General features: G+C 31.8%; 2 protein-coding genes across 2 annotated transcripts in view; one reads left to right on the top strand and one right to left on the bottom strand.

Annotated features, from left to right (window-relative positions):
- LOC130612935 (uncharacterized protein C05D11.1-like) overlaps window positions 1-26,411 on the bottom strand; it is a 33,948-nt gene that overhangs the window by 1,896 nt on the left and 5,641 nt on the right. Inside the window, exons 2-24 of the mRNA XM_057434263.1 lie at window positions 23,156-23,308; window positions 17,348-17,430; window positions 16,891-17,049; window positions 14,901-15,056; window positions 14,711-14,764; window positions 14,359-14,481; window positions 13,090-13,233; window positions 12,488-12,598; window positions 11,326-11,417; window positions 11,085-11,187; window positions 10,660-10,989; window positions 8,869-9,054; window positions 8,549-8,651; window positions 8,056-8,186; window positions 7,615-7,733; window positions 6,921-6,982; window positions 4,067-4,152; window positions 3,820-3,977; window positions 3,445-3,622; window positions 3,181-3,324; window positions 2,415-2,531; window positions 1,806-1,849; window positions 1,158-1,310 (exon numbers count right to left, since the gene is read on the bottom strand). Coding sequence (XP_057290246.1) covers window positions 1,158-1,310; window positions 1,806-1,849; window positions 2,415-2,531; window positions 3,181-3,324; window positions 3,445-3,622; window positions 3,820-3,977; window positions 4,067-4,152; window positions 6,921-6,982; window positions 7,615-7,733; window positions 8,056-8,186; window positions 8,549-8,651; window positions 8,869-9,054; window positions 10,660-10,989; window positions 11,085-11,187; window positions 11,326-11,417; window positions 12,488-12,598; window positions 13,090-13,233; window positions 14,359-14,481; window positions 14,711-14,764; window positions 14,901-15,056; window positions 16,891-17,049; window positions 17,348-17,430; window positions 23,156-23,294 — 2,975 coding nt within the window. The 5' untranslated portion in view covers window positions 23,295-23,308. The remainder of the gene's footprint in view (window positions 1-1,157; window positions 1,311-1,805; window positions 1,850-2,414; window positions 2,532-3,180; window positions 3,325-3,444; window positions 3,623-3,819; window positions 3,978-4,066; window positions 4,153-6,920; window positions 6,983-7,614; window positions 7,734-8,055; window positions 8,187-8,548; window positions 8,652-8,868; window positions 9,055-10,659; window positions 10,990-11,084; window positions 11,188-11,325; window positions 11,418-12,487; window positions 12,599-13,089; window positions 13,234-14,358; window positions 14,482-14,710; window positions 14,765-14,900; window positions 15,057-16,890; window positions 17,050-17,347; window positions 17,431-23,155; window positions 23,309-26,411) is intronic.
- On the top strand, window positions 5,270-6,675 carry LOC130612940 (uncharacterized). The gene is made up of 2 exons (XM_057434274.1): window positions 5,270-5,431; window positions 6,271-6,675. Exons 1-2 carry the CDS (start codon window positions 5,410-5,412, stop codon window positions 6,558-6,560), a joined length of 312 nt encoding a protein of 103 aa, XP_057290257.1. The 5' UTR covers window positions 5,270-5,409; the 3' UTR covers window positions 6,561-6,675.

The raw sequence follows: 26,411 nt of genomic DNA, 5'->3' as shown, positions 1-26,411 counted from the left end.
ACCGCTATGGATGTTGTTTATGCCTTGAAACGTCAAGGAAGAACTCTTTACGGATTCGAAGGTTAAACGTTGTCATTGCCACAAATCTTTTAACCCATTACTTTGTGCACACTTCTACTCTATCCGATTTACAAAATGTGTAAAGCATTGTCACAGTTACATTTGTTACATGTAATAGTAATGTCAAATAACACACAAAAGATAAGGACTAAAATTTTTTGAAATACTTTGTACGGTTATTTCGTGTAGGTGCATTTCCGTCAAAAGCTGGTTAAGTTAAATGTAAGCAAGAACATGGTCCAAACAGTTTTGTTTTCAACAAGTAAAGTTAATAATGCCTATGAAAAGTTTATCTATACGGGGGAAAAGTATTTGAACGTAGTGGCTAGTATTCTTAAGCAAATTGTTTAGAAGTTTTTGTTCACTTCAGTTAACATGTACTGAGACCAAGACAATGTTTTTTTAAAGATGTGTGGTCTTAAAAACAACCGTTTGTGTTTGGTAGACGTTGGTTTAGTTGCTGACTGTGTTATGACTTCATAACTGGGTCAGCAATTTAAAATTTTCGCTTCTTGTGTTATGTCTTCATAAGTGGGGCATATCAAATTTTAAATATTTCTTTGCTCCACTTAGGGTCACATTTTCGAAGCAAATTAAATGGCACTAATGGGCTTCCGTACAATTCCGTAGAATTCGTTAGGGCAAAGCAATTCAAATAACCATGTAGGGTACTGCGGAACATGTTCACAAAAATAATTCTTGTTGACAATTAAAGTAAAGCACTATTAAGTTCTACTCCTTTTGTTGTAAAGATGGAATGCTTTTCCATCAAGCCATGCGAAAACGCTTCCGACAAATCTCGTTATTTAAAGAATAGTGTAATGGAATATGATAAAGTCGTCCATTTGTTTTCTGTTATCTTTAAAAAGCCTAGCAATGAGTTTAAAGTTCATGCAGCAAGAAAAAAGAATAGCTGATTGTAATTATGATAAGTAGAACGTGACGTGCATTGACTCTTGTATGCACAAGTAAATACACTTTAGACACTGAAACAAGAAGTTTCAAGATTCATTTAAACAGTGGCGAAATAGATGCCACCTGCTTTCGAGCAGCAAGCCTTTACGTCCGATGGTCGTGTAAGTGAATAAAAACATTACCTGTGGAAAGAATCTTTAATTTCACTGACTTTCGTTGGATGACAGCACAAAGCAGCAGAAGTTTCGTTTGGATTGAAAAGTAGGGAAAAGTACGTGCTACCAACTCGAACTAAGTCTTTTACAGTCACCAATTTTAAATCTCTAAGCAAGGTTCTAAAAAACGAAAAATATTAAAATGAATTATGTAAAAATATTTTGCAAGCTAATTAAATTGCATTTTTGGGTAAAATCGCTGACTCAACATCTCTTTGGTGATCGGTAGATTATTCTCCGCACACTAAGAACAATTATTCAGTTTTAGGTATACACTAGTTAACTACGCCTCGTTTGTATTTGTTGTATTAATAGTTCTATTGACCTTCAGCTACAAAGGGGTTCGGCTGCATTACCAATAAATACACCATACGCTCAAATGAGGACTGATTAAAAATTAAGTCCGACGTCACCAGTGACAAATCACTTATCTTCCCTTTTACTCGCTTTAAATTGTTTTCCCTTGAATGGGACGAAAATTACGGCGCGTTTTTTTATAAAAACGAACTTAATTGAGCAAGTATGTAGCGACCTTTTCTTCTGTTTCTTTTTATGTAGAGTTAAATTAAAACCTTACAATTTTCTTATCCACGCAATGCAAAACTCATTTCTTACCTACAGAAATCTGATGGCACTTTCTTGAAAGCAGAAACGATGTTCTAAAAGAAAACAATATTAATTACCAAACACGATGAAAGTCAACATGACAAGTTTTTATAGATATGCTGCACACAATACAGTAACCGAAAAGCTTCTTGATTTTGCAGATTTACTGAACAAACTACCTTCTAGAGGAATTACAAATGACCTTTGGCTCAGATCGTAACAACTGCAACAGTAAATAAAATAATTCAAAAAGTCCAACATAATATGGGCGCACTTTACGGAATATTTGCGAAAAAAAGTGTGTACTCACTTCTGTTATTTGTTGTTGAAATTCTGTGACATTTGAATTTCAATGAAACAAAAATCAACGAAGTAAAAAAGTATTTCCCAACACACATTCACATAAACTTAAACTGGTTCGATTGCAAAGTTTTCTGATCGTGTGTGTTTACATTTTGACAATATATACAAAATGCATTTTGATAATTTTAATAAAAACCTAGCGAAATAATGTCAAAATTTTGCTGATACATTTACATCATCAACTCACCTCGTTAAATTCTTAGAACTAAAGTAATTTTTGGAACATTGCGATTCTGTAAAAACCTCCTCAATTACCTGTGTAATAGCGTCAGAAATCGTGTTCTCAGCTTCTATTTCCTGAAATATAGCTCCACTAATGGCTGCTTCAACTTGATCGTGCTCGAAAGCTGTTTTTCCTGATATAAAATCTTCCTACAACGATACAACAAAACATTTTATTCAGTAACGAGTAATGTTTCTACTAAGTACTTCTACTAGAATGATGTAATCTGTAGTAATGCAATAAAATTACCGATGTCACTGGGTAACAAGCACGTGCTGATTTTCGCGAAATTCATCGCGAAAATTAGCACATTTATCGGCTGATTTACAAATAATATTATTAAATTTAAACTGCTGTATACAGAAAAACATCGTTGAAGCAGGTAGTCAATACAGAGAAGAGTATAATAGCAATGTTTCAAATTAATATTTTTTTTTGATTAGGCGCGATAGAATATTGTTTATATGAAAACAACAGAATTCGGTCGCTAATGAGATTAACTGAAGCATAAGGAATTTTTACACAACGTTTGCAATTATAAAGTAAATTTTAGTTAAGAGGAACTAGATCATACAAGATATTATGTATTATTTTTTTTACGTTGGAAATAACAAAAGGAGAAGATTTAGTTCGTTAAGTACGCAAAAACCCTTACAATTAAAGTGTCGGCAAGAATGAGACAGTCAAGATTAACCCAACAAAAAAAACGCTTGAAAGCTATTTGCATCTTCCCTTTTTTTCTGACATTAATTTTATTCTTTCGAAATTGCAAAAAAAAACATACCAAAAATATCATACCATTATTTCTTTAGCTTTCTTGTAAGCTTCAAAAATGTGAGTTGATTTCGCCAAGACAAAATATATTTTTCCGGTATTTGGTGACACGTTGACACGGTAGTTATAAGACAAACCGCTACCACGAATCTGTCGCCATAAGGGCCCCTAAAATACAGGATATTAACTTAAAACATTACTTGGCGATTTACTATGCACAAACGTGTGTTCTCATCATACAAAATTGATACAATTAAGAAAAATTTGAAATCAAGTAAACAGCCTTACCTCCAAGGCGCATAAATACTGAATAAAAACTAACATCGCAGGGTAATCCGGGTGTTCGTATGTGTCGATACCTTGACATGTCTGCATTAAAAACGCAGACTCGACAGAACCAACGCCAACAATTTTATGAAGCCGCTTGTTGCTAAGGTAATGTCCATCTCGAGGTACTGGCTTAGTTCTATAACAGACAAGCAAATCCTGGTTCATTTACCATATATAGAAAAATTATACCTGCACTGTCTTCTTTTATAAGTAACCAATGAAAATCAAAAACTGAAAAACCCGTTAATGTATTGAAAATTACAATAATTTCTGACTCTCTCGTCTTATCAATAAGCAGTTGCAATGGGTTTTTATCTCTCCATTTCATCTTACCTATCTAAAGATTTTACTGCATCCATTTGTTTGAACAGCACCTCTATCCAAACAGAATGTGCATCTTGAGGTAAATTGCTTAAGTTCGCCGCAACATAACAACGCATTTTTTCACAACACAACAATTCTTTGCGTAATAAGTTCATATCTGCTATCACCTAAAAAATTAAATCGAAACTCAGTACTTTGAAAAGCACGTTTAGAAGAAAAGTTAGCAAAACCATGTGAGATGTATGACAATAAATACCTTATCTGGACAGCTATCTAAATCCTTTACCAATTGCGCCAAGAACACGTTCTGTCTGATCATGTTGCTAATGTAAAAATTACTACCTATATAAAACAAAGAAAAAATAATACAAAAGTTTATCCATACAAATGTGTAACATCAACCATTATGCTACGTATTGTATACTGCAAGAAATTCACAAAAAAATAATACAAAAGGAAAACCTTGTGAATAGTGAGAGAGTACTGGAAACTAAATTTCCTGAATTTTGCTACTCTCTGCAATATTAAATTCCCGCTAATAATTTCAAGATGGGCCGTTTGCGACATTTTGCAAAATTCGGTTGCGAAATTTAAAATATCTGTCATCTGTGAAATTATATTTCTGCAAATGAAATAAACGAATATTAGTCCTAAAGATGATTTAGCAGAACCCGTTTTCTTGACTTTATCGCATATAATAAGTGTCGATTTTTCTTAAACTTATTCATCAAGATTTACGGACTAATGTCAATCTCTAAATTACCCATCCGCGGTAAAACTCGCCACAAAAAATCTAAATAATTAAAAGACAAACCTAGAAAAAATTTAGAGAAATTTTACGCCGATAAAATTTACACTCTTCGTAAAATCGTGGGCTTTTAATAATGCAGAAAAGAGCCGACAAGTGCTTTTAAAACTAGCAATATTTACTCGTGAAAACCTTTTCTTGTTACACACATTGCAAGCTATCACTCTTTTGAAAAAAGAGAAATTTGATCAGTTCAGTCCGCAAAATGAACGAAATTATAAAAAAAGCCAGCCTCAAGACCAAAAGTAATCTTAAAAATGTAGGAATAACAATCGGTTTAAAACTTTACAATCTAAGAAACAAAGATCTTGCTGGCAACATTCACTAAGGCTAAATCTTACTAATATAAAAAGACGAAGATTGCTACTAGTAAAATGCCGGAAAAAATATTGCATGTATTGGATGGCGCGTGAAGAAGAAAAAGAAACACAAATTGAATGAGATGAAAGAAAAAGTAGAAATATTAATAACAATGTTCATAAAAGGAAGGAAAAAGAATACAAAAAAGAAAAAAAGCCGTCCCCTGTCATAGACGTGTTTTCTATAGACAGGTGATACGATCCTATTAAAATTCGATTGAACTGTACTAATGAAATTGCGAAAAAAACATCAAATTATATTCAGAGAAACTAGGAAATACGAGATAAACGCGTACGGCTCCGAGTGAAAATTAAAAACACCTTTATCTATTAAATTTATACACAAAATAATAAATATAAATACCAGAATTTTTTTTAAGAGAGTATTATTCAACAAAAACAAATTGACGACCTACTGTGGTAGCAAGTCGAATGAAAATGGCATCGAGATGTGGTAAGTAAAAGGCCTTCATTCAATTACAACTTTGCTTATAATCCTAGCCAAGAATTAAAGCCCTACTTTACACAAATAGAACCTCTTTTGAATAACTTTCTCTTAAGAAAACTTTTTTTTTTTAAAATAAGACTTATAAAAAAAAGAAAGACTGGTCTTCAACTTTCTTTAAATTTGGTTTAAAACAAACAAGCCAAGTGGGTATGTAGTGTTTGTGGCGTGAATAAAGTATATTATGTTACATACTACGTTAGCCGACATCGATTAACTCGATCATAATTGTTTTGTGAAAATAAGCCTGCTAAGCATTCAAAACACAATAGCCAACCAAATAGAAAAATCTAGTCTAGGGAAGATCACCAAACAAAAATTCAGCATTTGTTGCACATTATAAAATTAAAAAGTCTTTTTAATTCTATTCATTTTTTGTAACGCTGTTACTATACTAAAATTTATCTACAAATTATGGCAACATGTAATGTCAGTTAAAAGTTTTGCAGGAATTCATATATAAAATATTTTCGTATAGAAAGACTGGGATAAGTAAAGTCAGCACAGGACAATGACGATAACACATATTTTGCATTCTGTACTTAGGTACTAATTGGCTATTAAAAGGCAACCTAAGAATCCCGAAGACAACACGCTACAAATCAGCAATTACAGCGGTGTGAGAACAAAAATGTTCTCTCGCTGCCACACAAATCTAATAAGTTCAGCTTGAAGCCACTTGTTTAACAGTAGCATGTTTTGTTTTAACAAATAAACACAATTTTTTTTCTAAACGAGTTGTACATTATGTTTCACTCAGAGTTTAACAGCGCTCTTTCTCATTTTAGATAAAATGGCTGTTGCACTCGCAATTATCTTTATTCTTTCATGGAGCAACACCAGTGAGGCCTTCTTAAAAATTGGACGTAAAAGAGCTTCCTCGTCATCGTCCTCCTTGTCTCAAGTTGTCCGCACGCAATTATATGAAGAGATACGCGCTATCCAAACCAGTGTCACAAGAGTGAAAAGAATTTTAACAGATGTGTACGCTCTCCAGGATATTCGGGATTTAATCGGAGTTTCTCAAAAAGATTCTGCTACGAAGAAAGTAGCGAAGAGCTTGGAAAAACACAAGTAGTGAACCGCTTTAGTAAATGTCTAAAACTTTATGTAGATAATAATAATAATAATTAGCGAATTTTTTGTTGCGTCATCAATTAAAATATTTTATACATAAATATTCATTTACAGAATTTTGTTTTGTAATTACTTGTGATACTCACATGTGGGGAATTTCTTTTAAAAGATGCTTCCCTAGTGATATTTCGTCTCAACTGCTGTAGAGGACGGGTTGTTTTTCATATTTCGCGGCTTACAAAGTGCGAAACTGCGAAATTTTCTGACAATAAAGTAAAGGCGAACGCTAAACTTACTAAGATATTGCAATTGAAAATAATTCAATGTTGAAAGATAACAAGAAAATCTATAAGTACTTTACCTTCTGTGAAATTAATATCATGCAAAAGAACTGCCGTTGCTTTTTTCCCGTCCCTTTTGTGACTAAAAATATAGAGTTTATATTAAACTTTAAGTCATGTAACCACAAGTGTGTGTACAATAAATGATCGAGTAGACATCGTGGGTGTTGACTAAAATAATTCTAACATTACTCTGGGCGTTTATTGAGGCAGAGGTATTATTCAGAGGGGGCGTTTATTTTAGAAGATGCATTTCAAGGGTTGCTCTGATATGTCTTTTCATCAACATAATGACATCAACATATTATAAAAAAGGTGAGGTACAGCAGAACAAAATTAAGAGCGGTAGTAAATAGAAGTACAAGAGTGTAAAATATCATCCGTAATAACAAATAAAAGTTACTAGCTAATCGTCATGTCCTCAATTTTAGATTAACCATTAGAAAACACTCCAATGGGCGTTTATTTATTTTTCACAGTATACCTTAGGCGTTTATTCAAGCATAGGTGTTTATTGGCGTGGTTAAAATATTATCCTGGGCGTTTATTTGAAAATGAGTATTTATTTGAAAGTGGGCGTTTAATCAATAATTTATAGCAGTAATACTTTCGCTATACGATTGCAACACTAAAGATATCCCACACATATTTTGTATAAATCTCAACACTTTTTATCTTCAATAAATAACTGAGAAAAATATTTTCTTCACAAACCTCGCAACATCGTTAATTATTTTGTTGGCGGTAACTTTAAGTCGATCTGGAGAAAATTTTACACCAAACAATATATCTTTCAACCATTCCACTGCTTTTTCATATTTTTCGTTTTCAACCTAAAAAAAGGACAAAAATAATTCATCAGATACAAAACATGCTCAACTAGACAACCGCTTAATATATCAACCCTATTCTCATGCTAAACGCTACGCAGAAACGAACGATTTACAATTTTATAGTTTCTGACATGACCGAGCCTGTGTTTGAAAAAAAAACTTTCGCACTGGACGCAAACTCTTTACCAAAAAGACTACCAGTCGGTTGATATACGAAATGCTTTTTGCTCCTTCTGTTTAGATGAGTGCTGTACTTGGATTTTTTGACTCTGAAATCCCAATTCAAATTTTTTAGGAAAGCTATGATACATAAATTTATTACCTTAAATGAAATTACAAGAAGACTGGCAAAAGGGCCTGGAGTGAATCGACGTCCCTCCACACCGATACTTGTACTCGCAGACAAGGTATCAGCAGCTAGTTGCTTTACAACATCTTCGTATGGTATCAGTTCTACGAAGACAAGAAAAGGTTAACAAATACATTACACCTTCTTTATCAATCACAATCTACAAATAAATAAGAAATTGGAAGAAGGGTGGTACTTGTACTAGAAAAGGTGTTATATAGTTTGAAAGTATTTTTGTGATTGCGGTAACAAATTGCTTTTTTTCTCGACACTTTTAAGAAATTTGGTAGAGGTAGCGGTAAGGTGAAAAAACAAAACAATTACACACATATTCATGCGGCAAGAATAATACTAGTTGTTAATCTGTGGTACAAAATCCACGTGCTCGCCAAAGATGCGCGCAGGTATTTTGAATAGAGAACACGAGTATTAATACAAGAGATTCAATTTTTAAACGTTCACATACTCCCTTCTTTTAAAATGGGTGATTCCAGTATTATTTCTGAATACAGAGGCAAGTACATTCGTGAATCTTTAGATAAGGAAGCTGTATCAATAATCATGTAGAGCTAAATAAATATAAAGCACAATTCGATTGATTATCATTAGCAGTGAAATAAAAACAGAAAGAGTTTTATTTAGCGCGTCAAAACGGAATGATGACTTGCCATATACTAGTTTTTTATCAACACAACAAAAATATTGAGCAAAAAACAAATTATATTTTTATTTGAAACTCCATTTCTCGGCCTATTTAAATTTCACTTAAAACCTGCAAGAACATACCTGTGTAAACAGTGATTTTACATGGTACACGTAAAATGGGCAAGGAAATTCATCTAGCTGAAATTTCTTCACATGTTCAAAATCATCATTCTTCAACACATTAGAAGCGCAAGATATCTGATGAAGCGTTATGCTGTCAGTTGATGGTACAGACAAATTCTTGAAGAGATTCTTTGGAGCTTCAATCTAAAATTCAAGTCGTTACACCAAAAATCACGCGTACACTCGTACGCAATACGTTTCAGCAAAATTACTCTACTAAAAAAATCAATTATGAATTTGCATTCATTTATTTAATTAGATCTTATATCCACCAGGGCGCTGTTCAAAAATTTCAGCTTAGACCCTGGGAAGGTTAATTCAGAGAATTAGTAAGTTTCATTTTTTTGATTTCGACACACCCACTTTGAACTGACATTAACCAAATAAGAAAGTATTAAGCGACAACTAGAAAGTACTGTGAGTTCTTAATAAATATGTTCTCAGTCAAATATATCTTTTCATATTTTCATGCTAGTTCCGAATAAACGTCCCTGTTAGCGCTCTTTTTGGGAGAAGGGGCGTTTATTTAGGCAGGGGTTATCCCAAGAAATTAGTAGGGGGCGGCGACATTGGGGATAAATTCTCAAACAAAAGAATTAACCGACTAAGAAAAAGTAGACGAAGCTGCATCCCGAAGTAAGTTAATTAATCTCACTTCGGGATGCAGCCGAAGGAAGTTCTGTAAATATTTTTTTCGTTCTCAAGATAATACTTTGCTCATTTCAATCTGCTTCAACAGATTTTAATTAACACTGGCCTAACAAAAATTTTATATTTTTATTGAAAAAGAGGAAACAATCACTACTTTAAAATATTTTTTTAACCATCTTGTGTTAACGGTTTTAAATTACACATAAATTGCACCTGGTAGAAAATCATCCGGAACAGAATTCAGTTAAATTTTGAAAAATATTTCAAACAGGATATTAACCTGTAAAAATCTGCATTACTCATTAAAAATGGAAGCAACAAATTCACCCTGTCCGACAAATGCTACCTTACCTTACAACTTACTTTGTATATTGGAACTGATGGTATTATTTTCAGACATTATTACCAGTGATAATAATATCGAACAGTTAAGCAGTCAGATTTGTTATAAGGCGTTGGATATTGTGCAACCCACTGACAATCAACTAGTAAAGCCCGCAGAAACGTTGTAGAGACATTTATTCTCAAATTTAAATATGGCAACTTTAAAGGTGAACAAAAGTGAAGTGAAATGAAAATAACACATGTCAAAAAACAACTACACTAACCATGTTGGTTGTGTTATTTTATTTAGTTTCACATTACGAATATTTAAATTTACATTTTGATATGAATAAACTGGCTGGATAGATGGATGAATTGTGTTGGAATATCCAAATCTCTTGATTTTGGATTTATTAAATAGAGACATTATTGACTTTCCTAAATACATTGCCCTCGCATGCCCAGTCAATGCTTTGGACATCGGTCAATATTGTACTGTAGTGTCCTTATAAAAAAATTAGTATAGGCTCAGGGTAAATAATAACTTAGCCCAAAAAAATCAAGTAAAAGCTAAGTAAGAAATAAAAACTATCCTGAAAAGAAGATGGTCATTAATTTTTGCTAAAAAAATAAAGTTTAGGTGCTAAAAACTTAATTTGTATCAAATTTTTAACTTCACTCTATCCTTGTAAAATTTACTCAATTATATTAAGTAGGCCATATTTTTTATGGATTTTAACTTCATATACAAAGCAGCAGGAGGAACAAACTTACATTATTTTGAGATAAAGCATTTTCTAAACACAAGCTCTTTTCTTTTAATCCCTTCTCTCCAAGACAAGCTGCTTGTTTTTCAACTCTCTGTTTTTCCTCCTCTCCCATTTTTTTCATAAAATCTTCACTGGGATCACCAATAATAACCACCAATTTTTGAGAGATAATATACTGCTTTAATAGCTTCAACCAAAACTCATCTTTCTCCGTCTTTAATTTTTCCAAATGCTTAATTTTACCAACACAGTCTTGCAGGTCAGTTTTATTAGCAGAGTAAAGAAAATCAACAATTGTAAGTGAAGCTAACGCGTCGTGAGGCGAATCTTCAAGCTAAATGCAAACAATGAATTGAAAGAAAATAATACGAAATGATAAAAAGAACAACAATGACGCAAATATATTTCCACAACATAATTTGGACTTACTTCATTCATCTCCTCTAAAATTGCTCGGTGTATTAAAGTGTTTAAGCGATCCATGTCTAACGCAACATTTCGCATCGAAATATTGTTCAAAACGTCAAGTATCCTGACAAACAAAGAGAACAAAATTACATATTTTTCTAACTGAACCTTAAAAGTAAAAACAAGCACTACATTAATCTAAAAAACGAAATAATGCATAGGACAACAAAACAATTTTGGTGTATACAAGGAAAAGAAGTACCTATCTTTAATTTCAAATAGATTTTCTTTCAGCACATTATCAGCAAACAGACACAAAGCGGTTTCTTTGTTTTCAAATAATTGTCCACAAATCTAAAATACATTTATTACTGGTAAATTGATTATTAATTACAAGAACTTTATGGCACTAAATTTTTAGCATAAAATGGGCAAAAAAATCACCAGAAATAAGAGGGGCATGGTCAAGCGCAGGAAAGTTGATAGTTGAACTCACTTTCAATTGTGGCAGTATTTAACCTTCTAAGAAAGTTAGAGTAAGCAAGGGCTTTTTGGTTCAATTTATTTAACGTCATTTTTGTTAAAGTGTTGGCATTTGCATCAACAATTGCTGATGCTGCGAATGCCAAAAGTTAATTAAGAAAGTTGCATTAACACCATACTCAATAATTTTCAGGTTAATTATTTCAATCTTCTTTTTCCATACCTTTACAAGATATAAAATTGAATAATGGATGACAGACTTGGTTTAGTTATGTCTACCATGTGTTTCTTTTGTACAGAAATATTAACCCTGTGCTTCTTTGGCCTGTAAAACCCTGAAAAGGAGGGACAAGGTGCCCACAGACCATAAATCTACTTTAGTTTAAATGATTTAGGTTAGTGACGTCAGGGATTACAAATGACCTCACGCATACTTAAAATAGGCCATTTTCCTATCTTTCAATATACTATAATTTCTCACGTGTTATTGATGCTAGGGCCTTCTTGTGAACTGAATATCACAAAATTAATTTTATTAAAAAAGGTAATTTTGGTGATGTCATTTGGATCAAAAATGACGTCATATCTGCAAGAAAGTTTTATTTCTTGACAATAAAGACATAACAATCCGTTTTTCCAGAAATATTGATGCTTTTGCCATTTAACTTGTTACACATGTAAAATATTGCAGTTAAAGGTGGTCGAAGCACGGAGAACAATATAATGACGTAATTGGGATCAAAAATAGTAATATTTTAGCGAGTACAACAATATTTAAAAAAAATATCTATCAGTTAAAATCAAATTTTTAGATTGTTAGAACTATTTAGAGGAAAAACGATATTCGATTAAAATTAAGATCGTGTGCTGCGTCAATTGTTTCAACGAAAGATGGAACTGAGTTAGCTTAAATTTCATGGTTTTAATATGAATCTACTAACATCTCCACATAATGGTTCTTCGATTTCAACCAGCTCTTTTTGTAATGGTGCTACAGATGTATCAGTGAGATAGCTCAGCAAAATCTTCACTGCAGTAACATCATAGTGATCCTAAAATAAATAACACAGTATAAACTTAGTTTTTAAACACATAAAAAGTGTTAAGAAAATGTTGCACAAGTCACTATAACAACTTCATTAAAAACAGATTTGCTGCACAACACACAGTGTAGAGAATTTTTCCCTACAAGAGTTGCACAACAATTCCAGAGTTTATCCACAATCAAGTTTATTTACTAAAAACAAAATACAAATGCATAAACATAGTATTCACAGGCACGGCATTGAGCAAAACTGCTCGTTTTTATGTAATACTCAAACTATACCATCTAGTAACTTTTATTTTTGTTAATGACTTTTTTTAGGTCATCCTTCTATTTGCTCACTTTGCTATATAATAAAAAGCCAATTAGAAACGAATAGAGTTAGGAACAATTCATTAGCAATTCACTTTATTAAGTTTCAATTACATTTCTTTTTAGGCCTTGATGATACTTTTTGTACGTGTACGTGTAATGTTTAAATAGGGCAGAAGTACAAACCAAAACATTTGGGCCTCTCCATCCCACTAAAACCATGCCAGTTGTTTCATCTTCAGTGGCAAATATGATATGTTTCTTTTCTTCAGCATTACCTAGGGGAGGTACTTCGTTCATCCATGGTCTAACATGTGGAGGAAGTCTGCCCTGTTAAATAAAATAAAAATACTGGTTAAAGATAATATGCGATTATATAAGGGCAAAGCAAAGATGACACAGTTATTTTTTCTAAGGAATGTTTATAACTTTTTTTATTAATCAATGCATGTTACTTATGACAAAAAACAATTCCCCTCAAGAAAAATCAAAATGGCAGACACCGATGAACGAACAAGGAAGGGTGGATCTATTTACAGGAAAATAAAAACTGTAACAATAAAACCGTTTGTTCACTCATAAGTTATATTTAAATTCAGCATCACCTTCTGTATCAACAGGTAACTTTCTAAGTTAACTTAAAAGTTGCTAAACATAGCTGGAAGCTACCTCACAAAATATTTTTAAACTTTAGAACCGGAAATTTATTCATGAAACCACGTTTATCATTAAGTATATTCCTTATGCGAAGTTATATGACATAATATGATGCACCCCTGTTTTCTGTATGATTGCTCATTAAATAAAGTTCTGTGACTGATTTTATTCTCACTGTTCTCTCTCGTGTTTGTCAATATGCTGCCAAGTGACTATGTCTATTGTTTTATTGCAAGATTCTGACATCAGCATGCTACATATGTTTGCATATTATCTTTTTTTTTTTTGAGCCTTAAATTGTGCAAACTATAATACAATTCTGAATAAAGGCAACCCCTAACTATATCATTTAGTTGGAAATTTAGTGCAGCTTTAAATTACATAGAGTTTGCACAAATTGTGGAAACCATAATTTAAACAAGAAACCTTTAAATGAACTTATTAGCTTAACAAATAAGTCTTGTTATTTCACCTTAGAAACCATTTATTTGAAGCAACAGTCGTCAGCAGGTAACGATAAACATTATTTCATCATTCTCCTTCCAGGTGCTTAGCAAAGATAGATAGGCGTTCAAAAGAGAGGAATGTCTATTCAAATTTTAGGTTAAACACTGGGAGCTAAAAGAACGGCAGTTCAAGGTAGTATTTTTAAATTTTTAAGGTATTTTCTATGTGCAGGTAGGAACTTTGTCTCAGTAATAAATAATTATTAATAGAAAAATAAATTTGGAGGGGAGGAACTACGAGCCCTGACTACATGATAGGTTAGAAATGGAAAGCATGGTACAATTAACCTACTTTGCTTTCGATTTTTTCCTCAAATGGTTGTACAACACGGAATACATCTTCAGCATTCACATTCCCAGTGATTATTAAACAAAGGTTCTCAGGGCGATAAAATTCAGAATGGTAGTCAGAAACCTGAAAGAGATAACAGATCCTACAATTTTTTTTACTATACATCAAAATCAAAGCTCTCTTTATACATAAGATGTGATGCAGGTTTTGTATTTCATAAGAAATAAGCAATAAATCTAAATGTACTTCTAAAAATGTGGAGCCTAAGATAATAAATTTTACACAATGTAGACACTTTTAATCTTTATACAAGTTATTTTCCCAAAAAAATAATAATGATACAAAAAGTTACCTTCTTGTGAGAGCAACTTTCACGCAAGTTTTTCATTATTCCACCAGTTTCACTCTAAACCATATATAATTAAGCTGTTTTATTATCATTTTTTTTTGTAGACTACTGAACTGCAACATAACTATCAAAAAAATAAAAAATAACATCATTCAAAAATAATTATTAGTTTGATAAATTGCTTTCACATCACCTTGTATCCACAATGACCAGGATACATGCTGCGTAGAAACTCAAGAAAGGTACGACTATAACCCGAGTTTTCACGAGCTTGCATTTCACAGTACACTACACCAGCATCTTCCCCCTCGCCATTTACATGATGGACTTCAGTTATATATGCGGATTCCTAAAAAAATTATCAAGAATACGTGTTAGAGCTCTGTTCCTTTTGTGCCTCTCTGATTACTGATTTGTTGGTTTTGTCTGTGCTGTTATTATTCTTTGGTATAGACAAAAAATATCATTTTTCATCTACCGTATTTTCCGGTATATAACCCGCGGGTTATAAGTTGATTTTTACAACTTCCATCCTTGGTGCGGGTTATATAGTGGTGCGGGTTATGTGATAAGTTTTATATTTTCTGTCATTTATTGTGAAACTTAAAGTTTATACATTAATGAAGAAAATAGTACCCACGGGATAAAATGTGTACATTAATATAACTGCATGCGCCATCCTATATCTACGTAATCTTACTTCAACTATGTGATTTAATTTTTTTTTTACACAGTGAAATTGCTTTCTTTAACTTTCTATTGCTTGCCATTGTTAATATTACGAGCTCTCTCTGAAACACAATTCTGGAGATCATTTTTCTTTTGTGTTGAATGTAATTCTAATCTATTTATATCTTTGCAATCACATTGAGCACATTGAAATGATTTGCTATTAGTAATAAAGCAATATAGCAGGTATCATTTTTAGGTTTAATTGACACATATTTTACAACCTAGTGCCCAGGACTTAATTATTAATTCCTGTTAAAAATTTTGAAAAATGTTAAAATTAAAGTATAGATAATAATTTTCTCTTTTATCTTCGCTACCTTCGAGCAACAGGTGGCCACTAAAAATATGAAAAATAAATATAAAATACAATTAATTAGACACACGCTCTCCTCCTTATAGCCGCCATTCATTTTATCCTGCACACTGTGATAACAAAATTCTATAAACATTAGAAAAGAATGTTCCGCATATCGTTGTTACAGACAATCTGTGATAATTATTATGTTGTTTATTTTTATGCCAAAAAAACTTAAATATACATAAAAAAACCCAGAGATTTTACTTTAGGTTTATAACCTGATAGAATGTTTTTTTATTTGTTTGTTTGTTCAATCGCAGGAAGAGTTATGATTGACTGAAACTAATGTTTACAAATTAAAAGAAAACAGCATTGTCCGATTTGGTACTGCTGGCATTAGCAGAAGATCGACTTGTCAAATTAATTTTAATTCATTATTATTTCGCCAATCGGAGACAAGGAAGTTAAGAATAAGAGAGTCGCTAGTTCAGACACTTGGTTCTCATGTTTGAGGTTAACGAGTTTAAACGTCCCCCACTTGTCTCCAGCATGAAAAAACAGAACACACGCACATGAGTATAAAATGATTGAGGTAAGTAAAAATACGTTGAATTTTTTTCTTAACACGATGCGGGTTATGCAAAGGTGCGGTTGGTAAAACACATTGATTGAAATTTTATGCGAGTTATACGAAGGTGCGGGCTATCTGATAGCATCTAGTTCATAAGTCCCTAAAAAAGCTGAGCTGTGGGTTATACGAAAATACGGTACTCTAGAACAAACCTAGCCAAAACTGTCCAGGGATGTTACATAAAATCAACCGACTGCAAAAAAAGACAAAAAGCAGCCATACCTGAAAGAATTTTCTGCCAAAATCTTTGCAATAATAAATTAAAATATCTATGCTAATATTTAAAGGAATTTAACAACACTGCAACCCCTTTTAAATTTCCTTGGTTTTACTAAGCAAACATTTGGAACTGCCTGGTTACTGTGGCTATCTTTAATCTCCTGTTATTTTGTCTCACTTTGGCCTGTTCTGAAGACCAGTTTTCAGTGTGAATAAATCAAGCTTATATTTTTCCATCAAATAAGCCAAAAGTACACTTTAGAGATCTCCATATGACATCAAACAGGGGCAAAACAAACTTACAGTAACAGTTGGGTATAATATGTGATCTAAGTATATTGGAAGCAGATTAAGGAAGCCTTCACTTCCAGCGGTTGTCATCGTATAACAGGTATGGTCAGTTGCTGTCCAGGCATTTGTTCCCTGCGCTAAACACCGATTTGCAAATAAGTCAAGCATTCCCTATAACACAAAATAATATGCTAAAATCAAGTTCATTCTTAAAAATAAAAATAAGTGAAAATGTGTTAATAATGCAATGGTGGTTTTTGACATTTAAATGCATTTACTTTTTAAAAATTTTGTCAACTTTACAACTGCACAACACCTAAAATATCAGCAACATGTATATATTACCAACACAATCCTGCGTCAAAGGGGGACCGTAGTGAAAAACAATACAAATACGATTTTATTTAAATTACAGGTACAATAATATCATAAATAATTAGTTTCATTCAATCAGTAAGGTTTCATTTACCTTGTATGGATAATCTTCACTTCCCATAAATATCAAATGTTCCAATGTGTGTGGCAAGCCGTCATCATCATGTGCTTCAGTTGCTAAAAGAAAAAAAACACACCAATATTATTAGGCAGTGTTCCACATTATCGTGGTTCTGAAGAAAATTCTATCACCTTCGCATGGCTCACAAAAGAAATTATATAACCACTAAAAACACAATGATTTATAAAATTGCAACACCAATGGTATGCAAGTCAAGTATAAATAACTGAGGAAACACCGAAACAACTTTTCTGTTCTATCGATATTGTTATGTATACAAAATGTCTTTATTTTCCTCTGAAGGCAGTAAACGAATATTTAGCTAATGGAGATTGGAAGTTTGGACTAAATGGAATTTCTGGACTATGGTTTTTGCAAGTGAATACATTAATTATGTGGCACACACAGTGTAAGAGTTGAGCAATGTTAATTTCATATGTATATTGAAGTGTTTATATTAAAAGAGATTATAATTTAAGGTTTGAAGCTTTTTATTACAATTATGAATTATTGAATATTGTGCCACACATTAGCCAAAATGTGTAGAAAGCAACAAGACCCATTATAGTTTTTGGCCAAATTTCAGCTTTCTAAAATCCTTTTTTGATAGTTTTGGAACTAATCACGCTGGATTTTTATCTTTCTACATTACGACAATGTTAAAATAAGTTGCAATAAAGGATATCAAATAATTTGGATTACAACCTTACATTAGAAAATGGCAAAATGAAATGTAATAATTTGATTAGGCTGGAAGTGTTTTAAAATGATTTCAACAGTGTTGAATGAATTCATATAGTTTTTAAACACAATTTTAAACAAATGTGAAACTACTTCAAAACAAAGACAATTTTAATTGTAATGTGACAGTTTTAACATTTGAAATTAATTAATGACTTTAAACAAATAATTTGACAAAAATTACCCCAAATTTGCTTAGTTATACTTAAATTCTTTCAATACAAAGTATACAATCACCGTGCTGACATAGAGTAGCCAGCCATTAAAAACAATATATTTTTAAAAGAATCATGAAGACAATCTGCTATCACCAACACCACCATTAAACACAGTTTATCTATAGGTGACAGCAAACCTTTGTTATCTTTTGCATTAATACGGTATACAAGACCTGATAATCATGATTTTCCTTCTTGATTTTTGAACAACCTACATTTATTTTTTTAAAACTTTAGCAGGTTACAAATTAATAATTCAGTTATTTAAATTTACTGCAGTAAGTAGATATTTAAAAGTAGCACTGAAAATAGGGTAAAGAAAATATTCCATCGTTAAAGATTCTCTTAAGCTGTTCACATTAAATATTCATGAGCAATTTTTTTAAAATTTTTATTTATTTTCTTATGTGAAACAAATATTTAAAATGCTTAAACTCATTTTTTTTAAGATTGATCATACACAAGCTTGTTTAGGAAGTATATATTGAGCAACAATCTGGATGTACAGAACCAGTAGTGTTTTTCAGATGATTTTTCACACAAAAAATAATGAAATGCCAAAATTGTAACAAAAACCTAGAGTGCATATAATTTGTGAATGTTGCTTATTTTCTACAAAAGGTTTGAAGCGTTTTAAACTAGGGTGGTATAGTGGCGTTTGCAAACAAGACGTTTGGCTTTGAACAGATTTTTTTTACTGACCTGCTAACAAGAGTTCTGGCTCATTTGCAAACAGGCAAGCCAACGTAATGTCTTTTGAATATTTCAAACAGATGTAAGCAATATGACATATACATGTCAATGACACCTTCAAAAGAAACCTGATATACTGATTATTATATAATATAAAAAGAATATGGAAGTCCGTGTAATGTATATACTGAATATAATTGATATCATCTTATATAATAATACGAAGTGCATGTGACAGTCATAGTGGATGTGTTCATTTTGCTAGGGGTTCTTTGTTTACATCACGTGAGGAAAACAGCTGAATTTGATTTGCTGAAATAAATTTAATGGTGAACTTTCGAAAAATGTTGTCTTTTCGCCACCAAAAAACCCCACAAAAGAACGATCTCTTTATCTTGAAAAAAAGTAAAAAAAGTGGTTCAAAAAAGCATATTTGAAAAGAAAAAAGTTCAAGTAAAGAAGTAGAAAAGTGAAGTTGGAAGTGGAGCTAGAGGTAAAGTAAAGTTAGAAGTAGTAAATGAAGGCTAGAGTTTGAAGTGGATTTGAAGTCACAAATAATAAGAACTTTGATATTTTTAGACGTTTAGTTTTTATGTCGCTGGAGCAAGCAGACTCGCATTTTCCAGGAAAAGCCACTTAAGCCTCAAATTCTTAAAGTTTTATATTTTAACGTGTTTTTTTTAAAAACCTAGCCAGCATATTTGTTTACATTTTGTTGCATAATTAATGTATCCCCTGGCACGTAACTAATGTATTTGTCCTAAAATTCAAAATGCTACATAAAGCTGTTAGCTGACTAACAAACGGAAAACTTTGGTTTGTTGAACTCACTGTAATGTTATTATTTTTACATTACTATATAGTTTCTCTTTATATGTGTTTTACTAAGCATAAATAGCTAGCTTTAGTTTTAGCTAAATGTTCTCAGTTTAAGTATATTTCACTGGGTGTCTTAGCTACTGTTACCTAGCTAATGTTAGCAACCAAGGCCTGCTCCCCATCCCATGGCTAGCTCTAACCTATGACTTATGTTATTATTCCTCTTTTTTAATAGCTAGCTATACCTTAGTTTCCAAATTTCTCTCCTTTTATGAGCACGAATTATGATGTAACAAGCTATAGCTAGCTACCTACAAAATCTTTCAAAGAATGGAACTTTTGCAGGATAGTGTGATGTATTTTTATGTCCATAGAGTACAATTCTTTTCACATTTACTGTAAACTTTACAAGGTGACTATGTGTAATATGACAAGTGGAATAATGTTTTTCAGAATTTTAAGCATGTGTGTTAAGTTATTTTTTATTGTTTCGTTTCTGACATCCTGTTAAACTTTTGTCAGCCTACATGTAAAATGCCAGGTTATTTTTACAGGGGGTTGTAGACATTTGATTGGAAATTTACGTGGATTTATGACTTTATTTTAATTTATGAGAGGATGGTATGGTTGTTCATGTTTTTGTTTGTGTTGCAAACTGCTGTTTTTTAAAATTTTGTGTTAACTTTTGTGGGAAAAAAACCACATGCAATATACTGAAAGAACAATTTTTTGTGGAATTGGCCTCCACTGAAGGCTGTTGTGTAAGCTAATGGCTTTTTCATATTTCGTATTATAAACTTCTGTTGAGGAGAACTAAACTGTACGTGATGTCATTTTTGCTGGAAGAAAATTCCATAGTTTCAAGTTTTTGTTAGGAATTTTAAAATTGTAGTAATAACTGTGTTTGGTGATGATGAAAAAATTATTAATTGTTCTGACTACAACTTTTTTGTCTTTTATATTTTATAAAATGCCTGATTTTTCTATAATTTGATGTGTTTTATAACCTTTTTGTGGAAAATTTATTTATCCTTGAAAACCGATCTGTTTTACATTTTGTGTAAACTTTTGTGAGGACGGATCGTATATACACTATGTTTTCCAAAAATAATATCTTTGTTGATTTAAATTTACTCCTTATTCATTTTTGACATTCACATTTAAAATGGTTGCGTCGGTAGAGGTCACTACAGATCATAATACTAAGAAAAAAAAATTTGTGTTTGTAACCTGTTAATTTGTACATTTTGTGTATATTTTAGGGGAACAGGATAATACGCAACCGAATAAATGATTTTCCAGATATAAATTTGATGTTTTTTGACACTTCTGATTGAAATATTAAAGGTTTTCAAACGAATCAAACGTAATTGCTTTACAAGATGTAAATATTTGAAATGTGTTATTTCTCACTTTATTATTATTGTTAGTGTTGTACATAATTCTATGCATTATTTTTTACTTTAGAGGACTTTACTGACATCAGCAAAATTTTAAATTTTAAAACACTTATATCTCCTTTATGCGTTTGCAAACACATATGATCCTATACATTATTTTTATCAGCGTTTCAATTTGTACCCATTACAGGCAACAGATAAACTACATTTCGCCATTTTTTTTTATATATGCATTGCTGATGTGAGCACAAAACAACCTAATCTTCTGCCTGAGTGGATTCTTCCATGGGGCTTATCGACTAGTATACAATATAATACAAACAGATTAGAAACCATAAACTGTGAAGACAAAGGAAAGGATGTCTCCAGGATTGTGTTATAGGGAGACAGTGGAAATTAATTTTAAAAGCATTATTGTTGAGGTGTATTGTACCACACATCACTACTTTTCTTTATGACCAGGCCTGCGACAAAACAGTCTATAATGATAAGTAGCGAAAGTGCTGAAAATTCAGCAATTTTACAGACTGAGCATATAAGGTAAAAAATAAAACCTGTGAGGTTACTGAATCTATATAATAATACAGAGACTGTGTGTGTGTCTATCTGTAACAACCAAAGTGGATGTGTTCATTTTCCTTTGATGTATATAACTGAAAAAGTTGTGTCTCAACAAATTAAACGCTGCGACATCAAACACTAAGTAACCATCAATATCTTACATTAAATTAAAGAAGTCATTACAATGCTCCTAAAACTCTAAGACCAAATATCTTAGAAACTAGGTGGTGATGTTAGTCATTTTTCACCACGTGAGTAACTAGGAACCACCTGGGACCAATTTGGGTGTGTTTTCCAAACACGAGTTTCAAATCCGTTTCGGAATGAGTGGATTGATGACGTCATCAAAAAACCTTTTAACCTTAATATCTCTACAACCGTTTGTCAAGAGTACACGATCCTATACATTTCTTTTATCAGCATTTTATAAGCTCTATACGATAAAGGCAACAGGTATGCAATTTTTAAAAAAAATATGTGTTTGTGCTGTGGGTTCTTGCTGATATCAGCAAATATTTTAAACCCTTTTATCTCCCTAACCATTCGTCAAAAGCACATGATCCTATTTTCTTCATCAGCGTTTTAAGTTTCGTAAATTAAAGGTTATGGCAAAGAAATTTTTAAAACATATTTTTTGTAGTTGACGGGTCATTGTTCACGTCATCGAAATTCAAATGATGGATGGATTTTTCCACAGGCTTTATCGACTAGTAACCTACATAAAAAACTGGTTATATATTTAGTGTGGTAATTACTTGATTTTTTGAAACTATATAACTTTGGTAACTTTGTCCATGACCTACAATCCTATAATTTGAATGAAAATTTCCACTAGTAGAAAATGTCCTCATATAAGAAAATAAAAATTAACCAATAAATAGGAAAATGATAAGATAAAATAACATAAACTTCCACACTCCAAACCGTTTCCAACAAAAGAAATATGTTCTTTAGCATAATGGAAATAAGTATTAAAATTACTGTTGTTCTTTTCTTTAATAAAAGTACTGAATATTCAGTTATTTTACAATGTATAGGAAACAAGCATTTTTGTAAATATTCACAAAATAACACTCATCTTGGATTTTATTTTTTGAAAAAATTATGCTATGTTTGAAGTTTTTACTGATTGTGGCGAAAATTACCAAATCAGAATTTTTTCCTGAGGAAACCTATTCCAGCCATTTCTGTGCTACAATCACCAAAAAAAATAAAGAAATGAGCTAGCAAGTTATTACAAATTACTTTACTTTTCTGATTGTATCCACTTTTTAAAGGGGTTTAAAAGCACTGAATATTCAGCAATTTGTTCAGGCTACTTATAAATAAAGTTACAGAAATGTTAATACCTAAACACATGTAGCCATTTACCAGGGGTCCATCTACATTTGCTATACAAATGGTAAAACCTGTTGCTTTGGATCTATACTTCTTGATTGGTATAATGCCTGCTGCTACAGCAGAGTTGATAAATTCAAAGTTGTGCATAATTAATTTTTGATCTAAAATTAAATAAAAAAAGGTTTCAACAAATTAAGCAGAGGGTTTACAGTGCATGCAAGTTTCACTTTTCTCAAAGTAAAATGAAATCTTACGAAGGAAAATGAAAACTATTTATATACATTATATCCTATGTTTTTATATAATAAAAATATTCTTACAATATACAAAAACAACATGGCATAAAATTATTAAATTTTGTCTTTTTTCATGTCCAAATTTTGGTTCCCAAAAGCAATAATTGGTACCTTAAATCAGTGACCTAAAGATAAAAAAAATTGAAGAAAAAAATTTAAGAGATTCACAGACAACTTCTCAAGCTGTTTAATAAAATGCCAACTTGTCCAATCCACAAAACCATAACAAAACTATAGTTTATATATTTATGCTTTAAAAAGGAGTCTTGCTATAATTTTGAATTGGAAAAAAGATGATTATTGAAAAGTACTGTTTTGTCATGGACGGAAAGTTTTTAAACAATATCCATATACACAAGGAAAGGCCACCACGACATATAAATTAACCTCAACAAAATTGTTGGAACTGCTACTCAGGTTGTGTAATTTGCAGAACATGTCCTGTCATGGACGGAATTACAGAAAACGCAATTTTTATTTTTGTTATTTTGGATAAGTATTTCTCTGAATTACTTGAGAGCTTATTCACAAACAATTGCTTTTCTTGTAGGCTGGAATGTATAATACACATTCAAACATGCAATTTTACACTTCCCTGATCGTTAGATGGCTTTGTATTGAGACAGTGCCGTGTCATGGACAGAATTGTCATGCACGAAAAAATGGCTCTTTTCAAATTTGCGCAAACCGAACCCTCGTAACCCAAAATAGACAGTGCGAATACAAAAATATCATAAAATAACATTGCATTATATACTATGAAATACAGATTAGTTCAACTTGGACTTTCAGTTGACAACTTTGGGCCCATAGAACTGCACGCGATTTTCATAATCACGTTGTCTCTATTTTTGTGGCTTTCCCATTGCAAGATATTACTAATATTAATAGTAATATATTACTAAAAATGTGAATATGCAGAATTACTTACCCTGTGACACCACCTTTGTTTGGCTTACTGTCAAAACTGTTAAAAACTACTTGTGGTGCAAATTTAAACTTAAAACTTTTCAATCCCCAACAAAAAATAATTATTTGAGAAAACAAAGTACAAAATTATCATTTTGGTGCACACTGTTAAGTCTTTATACAAATTGTTCCTTAATAACACCTCTCTGATCCACACATACCGTATTTTCCGGTATATAACCCGCACATCGTATAACCCGCAGCTCAGCTTTTTTAGGGACTTATGAACTAGATGCTATCAGATAGCTTGCACCTTCGTATAACCCGCATAAAATTTCAATCAATGTGTTTTACCAACCGCACCTTTGCATAACCCGCATCGTGTTAAGAAAAAAATTCAGCGTATTTTTACTTACCCTAATCATTTTATACTCATGTGCGTGTGTTCTGTTTTTTCATGCTGGAGACAAGTGGGGGACGTTTAAACTCGTAAACCTCAAACATGAGAACCAAGTGTCTGAACTAGCGACTCTCTTATTCTTAACTTCCTTGTCTCCGATTGGCGAAATAATAATGAATTAAAATTAATTTGACAAGTCGATCTTCTGCTAATGCCGGCAGTACCAAATCGGACAATGCTGTTTTCTTTTAATTTGTAAACATTAGTTTCAGTCAATCATAACTCTTCCTGCGATTGAACAAGCAAACAAATAAAAAACCATTCTATCAGGTTATAAACCTAAAGTAAAATCTCTGGGTTTTTTTATGTATATTTAAGTTTTTTTGGCATAAAAATAAACAACATAATAATTATCACAGATTGTCTGTAACAACGATGTGCGGAACATTCTTTTCTAATGTTTATAGAATTTTGTTATCACAGTGTGCATGATAAAATGAATGGCGGCTATAAGGAGGAGAGCGTGTGTCTAATTAATTGTATTTTATATTTATTTTTCATATTTTTAGTGGCCACCTGTTGCTCGAAGGTAGTGAAGATAAAAAAGAAAATTATTATCTATACTTTAATTTTAACATTTTTCAAAATTAACAGGAATTGATAATTAAGTCCTGTGCACTAGGTTGTGAAATACGTGTCAAGTAAACCTTTAAATGATACCTGCTATATTGATTTATTACTAATAGCAAATCATTTCAATGTGCTCAATGTGATTGCAAAGATATAAATAGATTAGAATTACATTCAACACAAAAGAAAAATGATCTCCAGAATTGTGTTTCAGAGAGAGCTCGTAATATTAACAATGGCAAGCAATAGAAAGTTAAAGAAAGCAATTTCACTGTGTAAAAAAAAAATTAAATCACATAGTTGAAGTAAGATTACGTAGATATAGGATGGCGCATGCAGTTATATTAATGTACACATTTTATCACGTGGGTACTATTTTCTTCATTAATGTATAAACTTTAAGTTTCACAATAAATGACAGAAAATATAAAACTTATCACATAACCCGCACCACAATATAACCCGCACCAACGATTGAAGTTGTAAAAATCAACTTATAACCCGCGGGTTATATACCGGAAAATACGGTATCTGTGTACTATCAAAAATGTGTCATGGACGAATGGTAAAAGTCATTGACGGAAAAAACATTGGACTGCTCTTATTCAACTAATAAATGTAAGGGAGGGCAAATAAGATGGCAGATTAGTAGCTAGCACTGTAAATTAGAGATTAGTATAAAATCTTTAGAAAATTCCAAACTGTACATACCATACGAAAAAAATTATTGAAGAAATGTCATGGACGGAAAAAAATATTCAGTGTCGCCATTATGCGATTGTTATTGAAAATTTAAATATATTGCTGAATTTGGACTGTAGGCAGAATTGCCACTCTTTTAATTGAGCAAAATACATAAAAGGTCATGAAGTGGTCAATATAAAACCCTAACCTTTTTCTATGCATTTCCGTCCATGACAAGATAATTTTTTGTTACTTCATTCCTGGAAATATGTGGTTACCAAAAAATTTTACTTGATACTCAAAATTCAACTATATATTGTGACCTGTGATCATGTATTATGACAC

Source organism: Hydractinia symbiolongicarpus, chromosome 10, assembly GCF_029227915.1.
Source record: "Hydractinia symbiolongicarpus strain clone_291-10 chromosome 10, HSymV2.1, whole genome shotgun sequence".
NCBI lineage: Eukaryota > Metazoa > Cnidaria > Hydrozoa > Anthoathecata > Hydractiniidae > Hydractinia > Hydractinia symbiolongicarpus.
This window is presented reverse-complemented; position numbering and strand designations above follow the sequence as displayed.

What these genes read in the sequence shown, in the direction of transcription:
- LOC130612940 (XM_057434274.1), top strand. Translation starts at nt 5,410, where the DNA reads ATGAAAATGGCATCGAGATGTG. An exon ending in GAAAATGGCATCGAGATGTG is followed by an intron (nt 5,432 to 6,270) that starts GTAAGTAAAAGG and finishes TTCTCATTTTAG; the next exon opens with ATAAAATGGCTGTTGCACTC.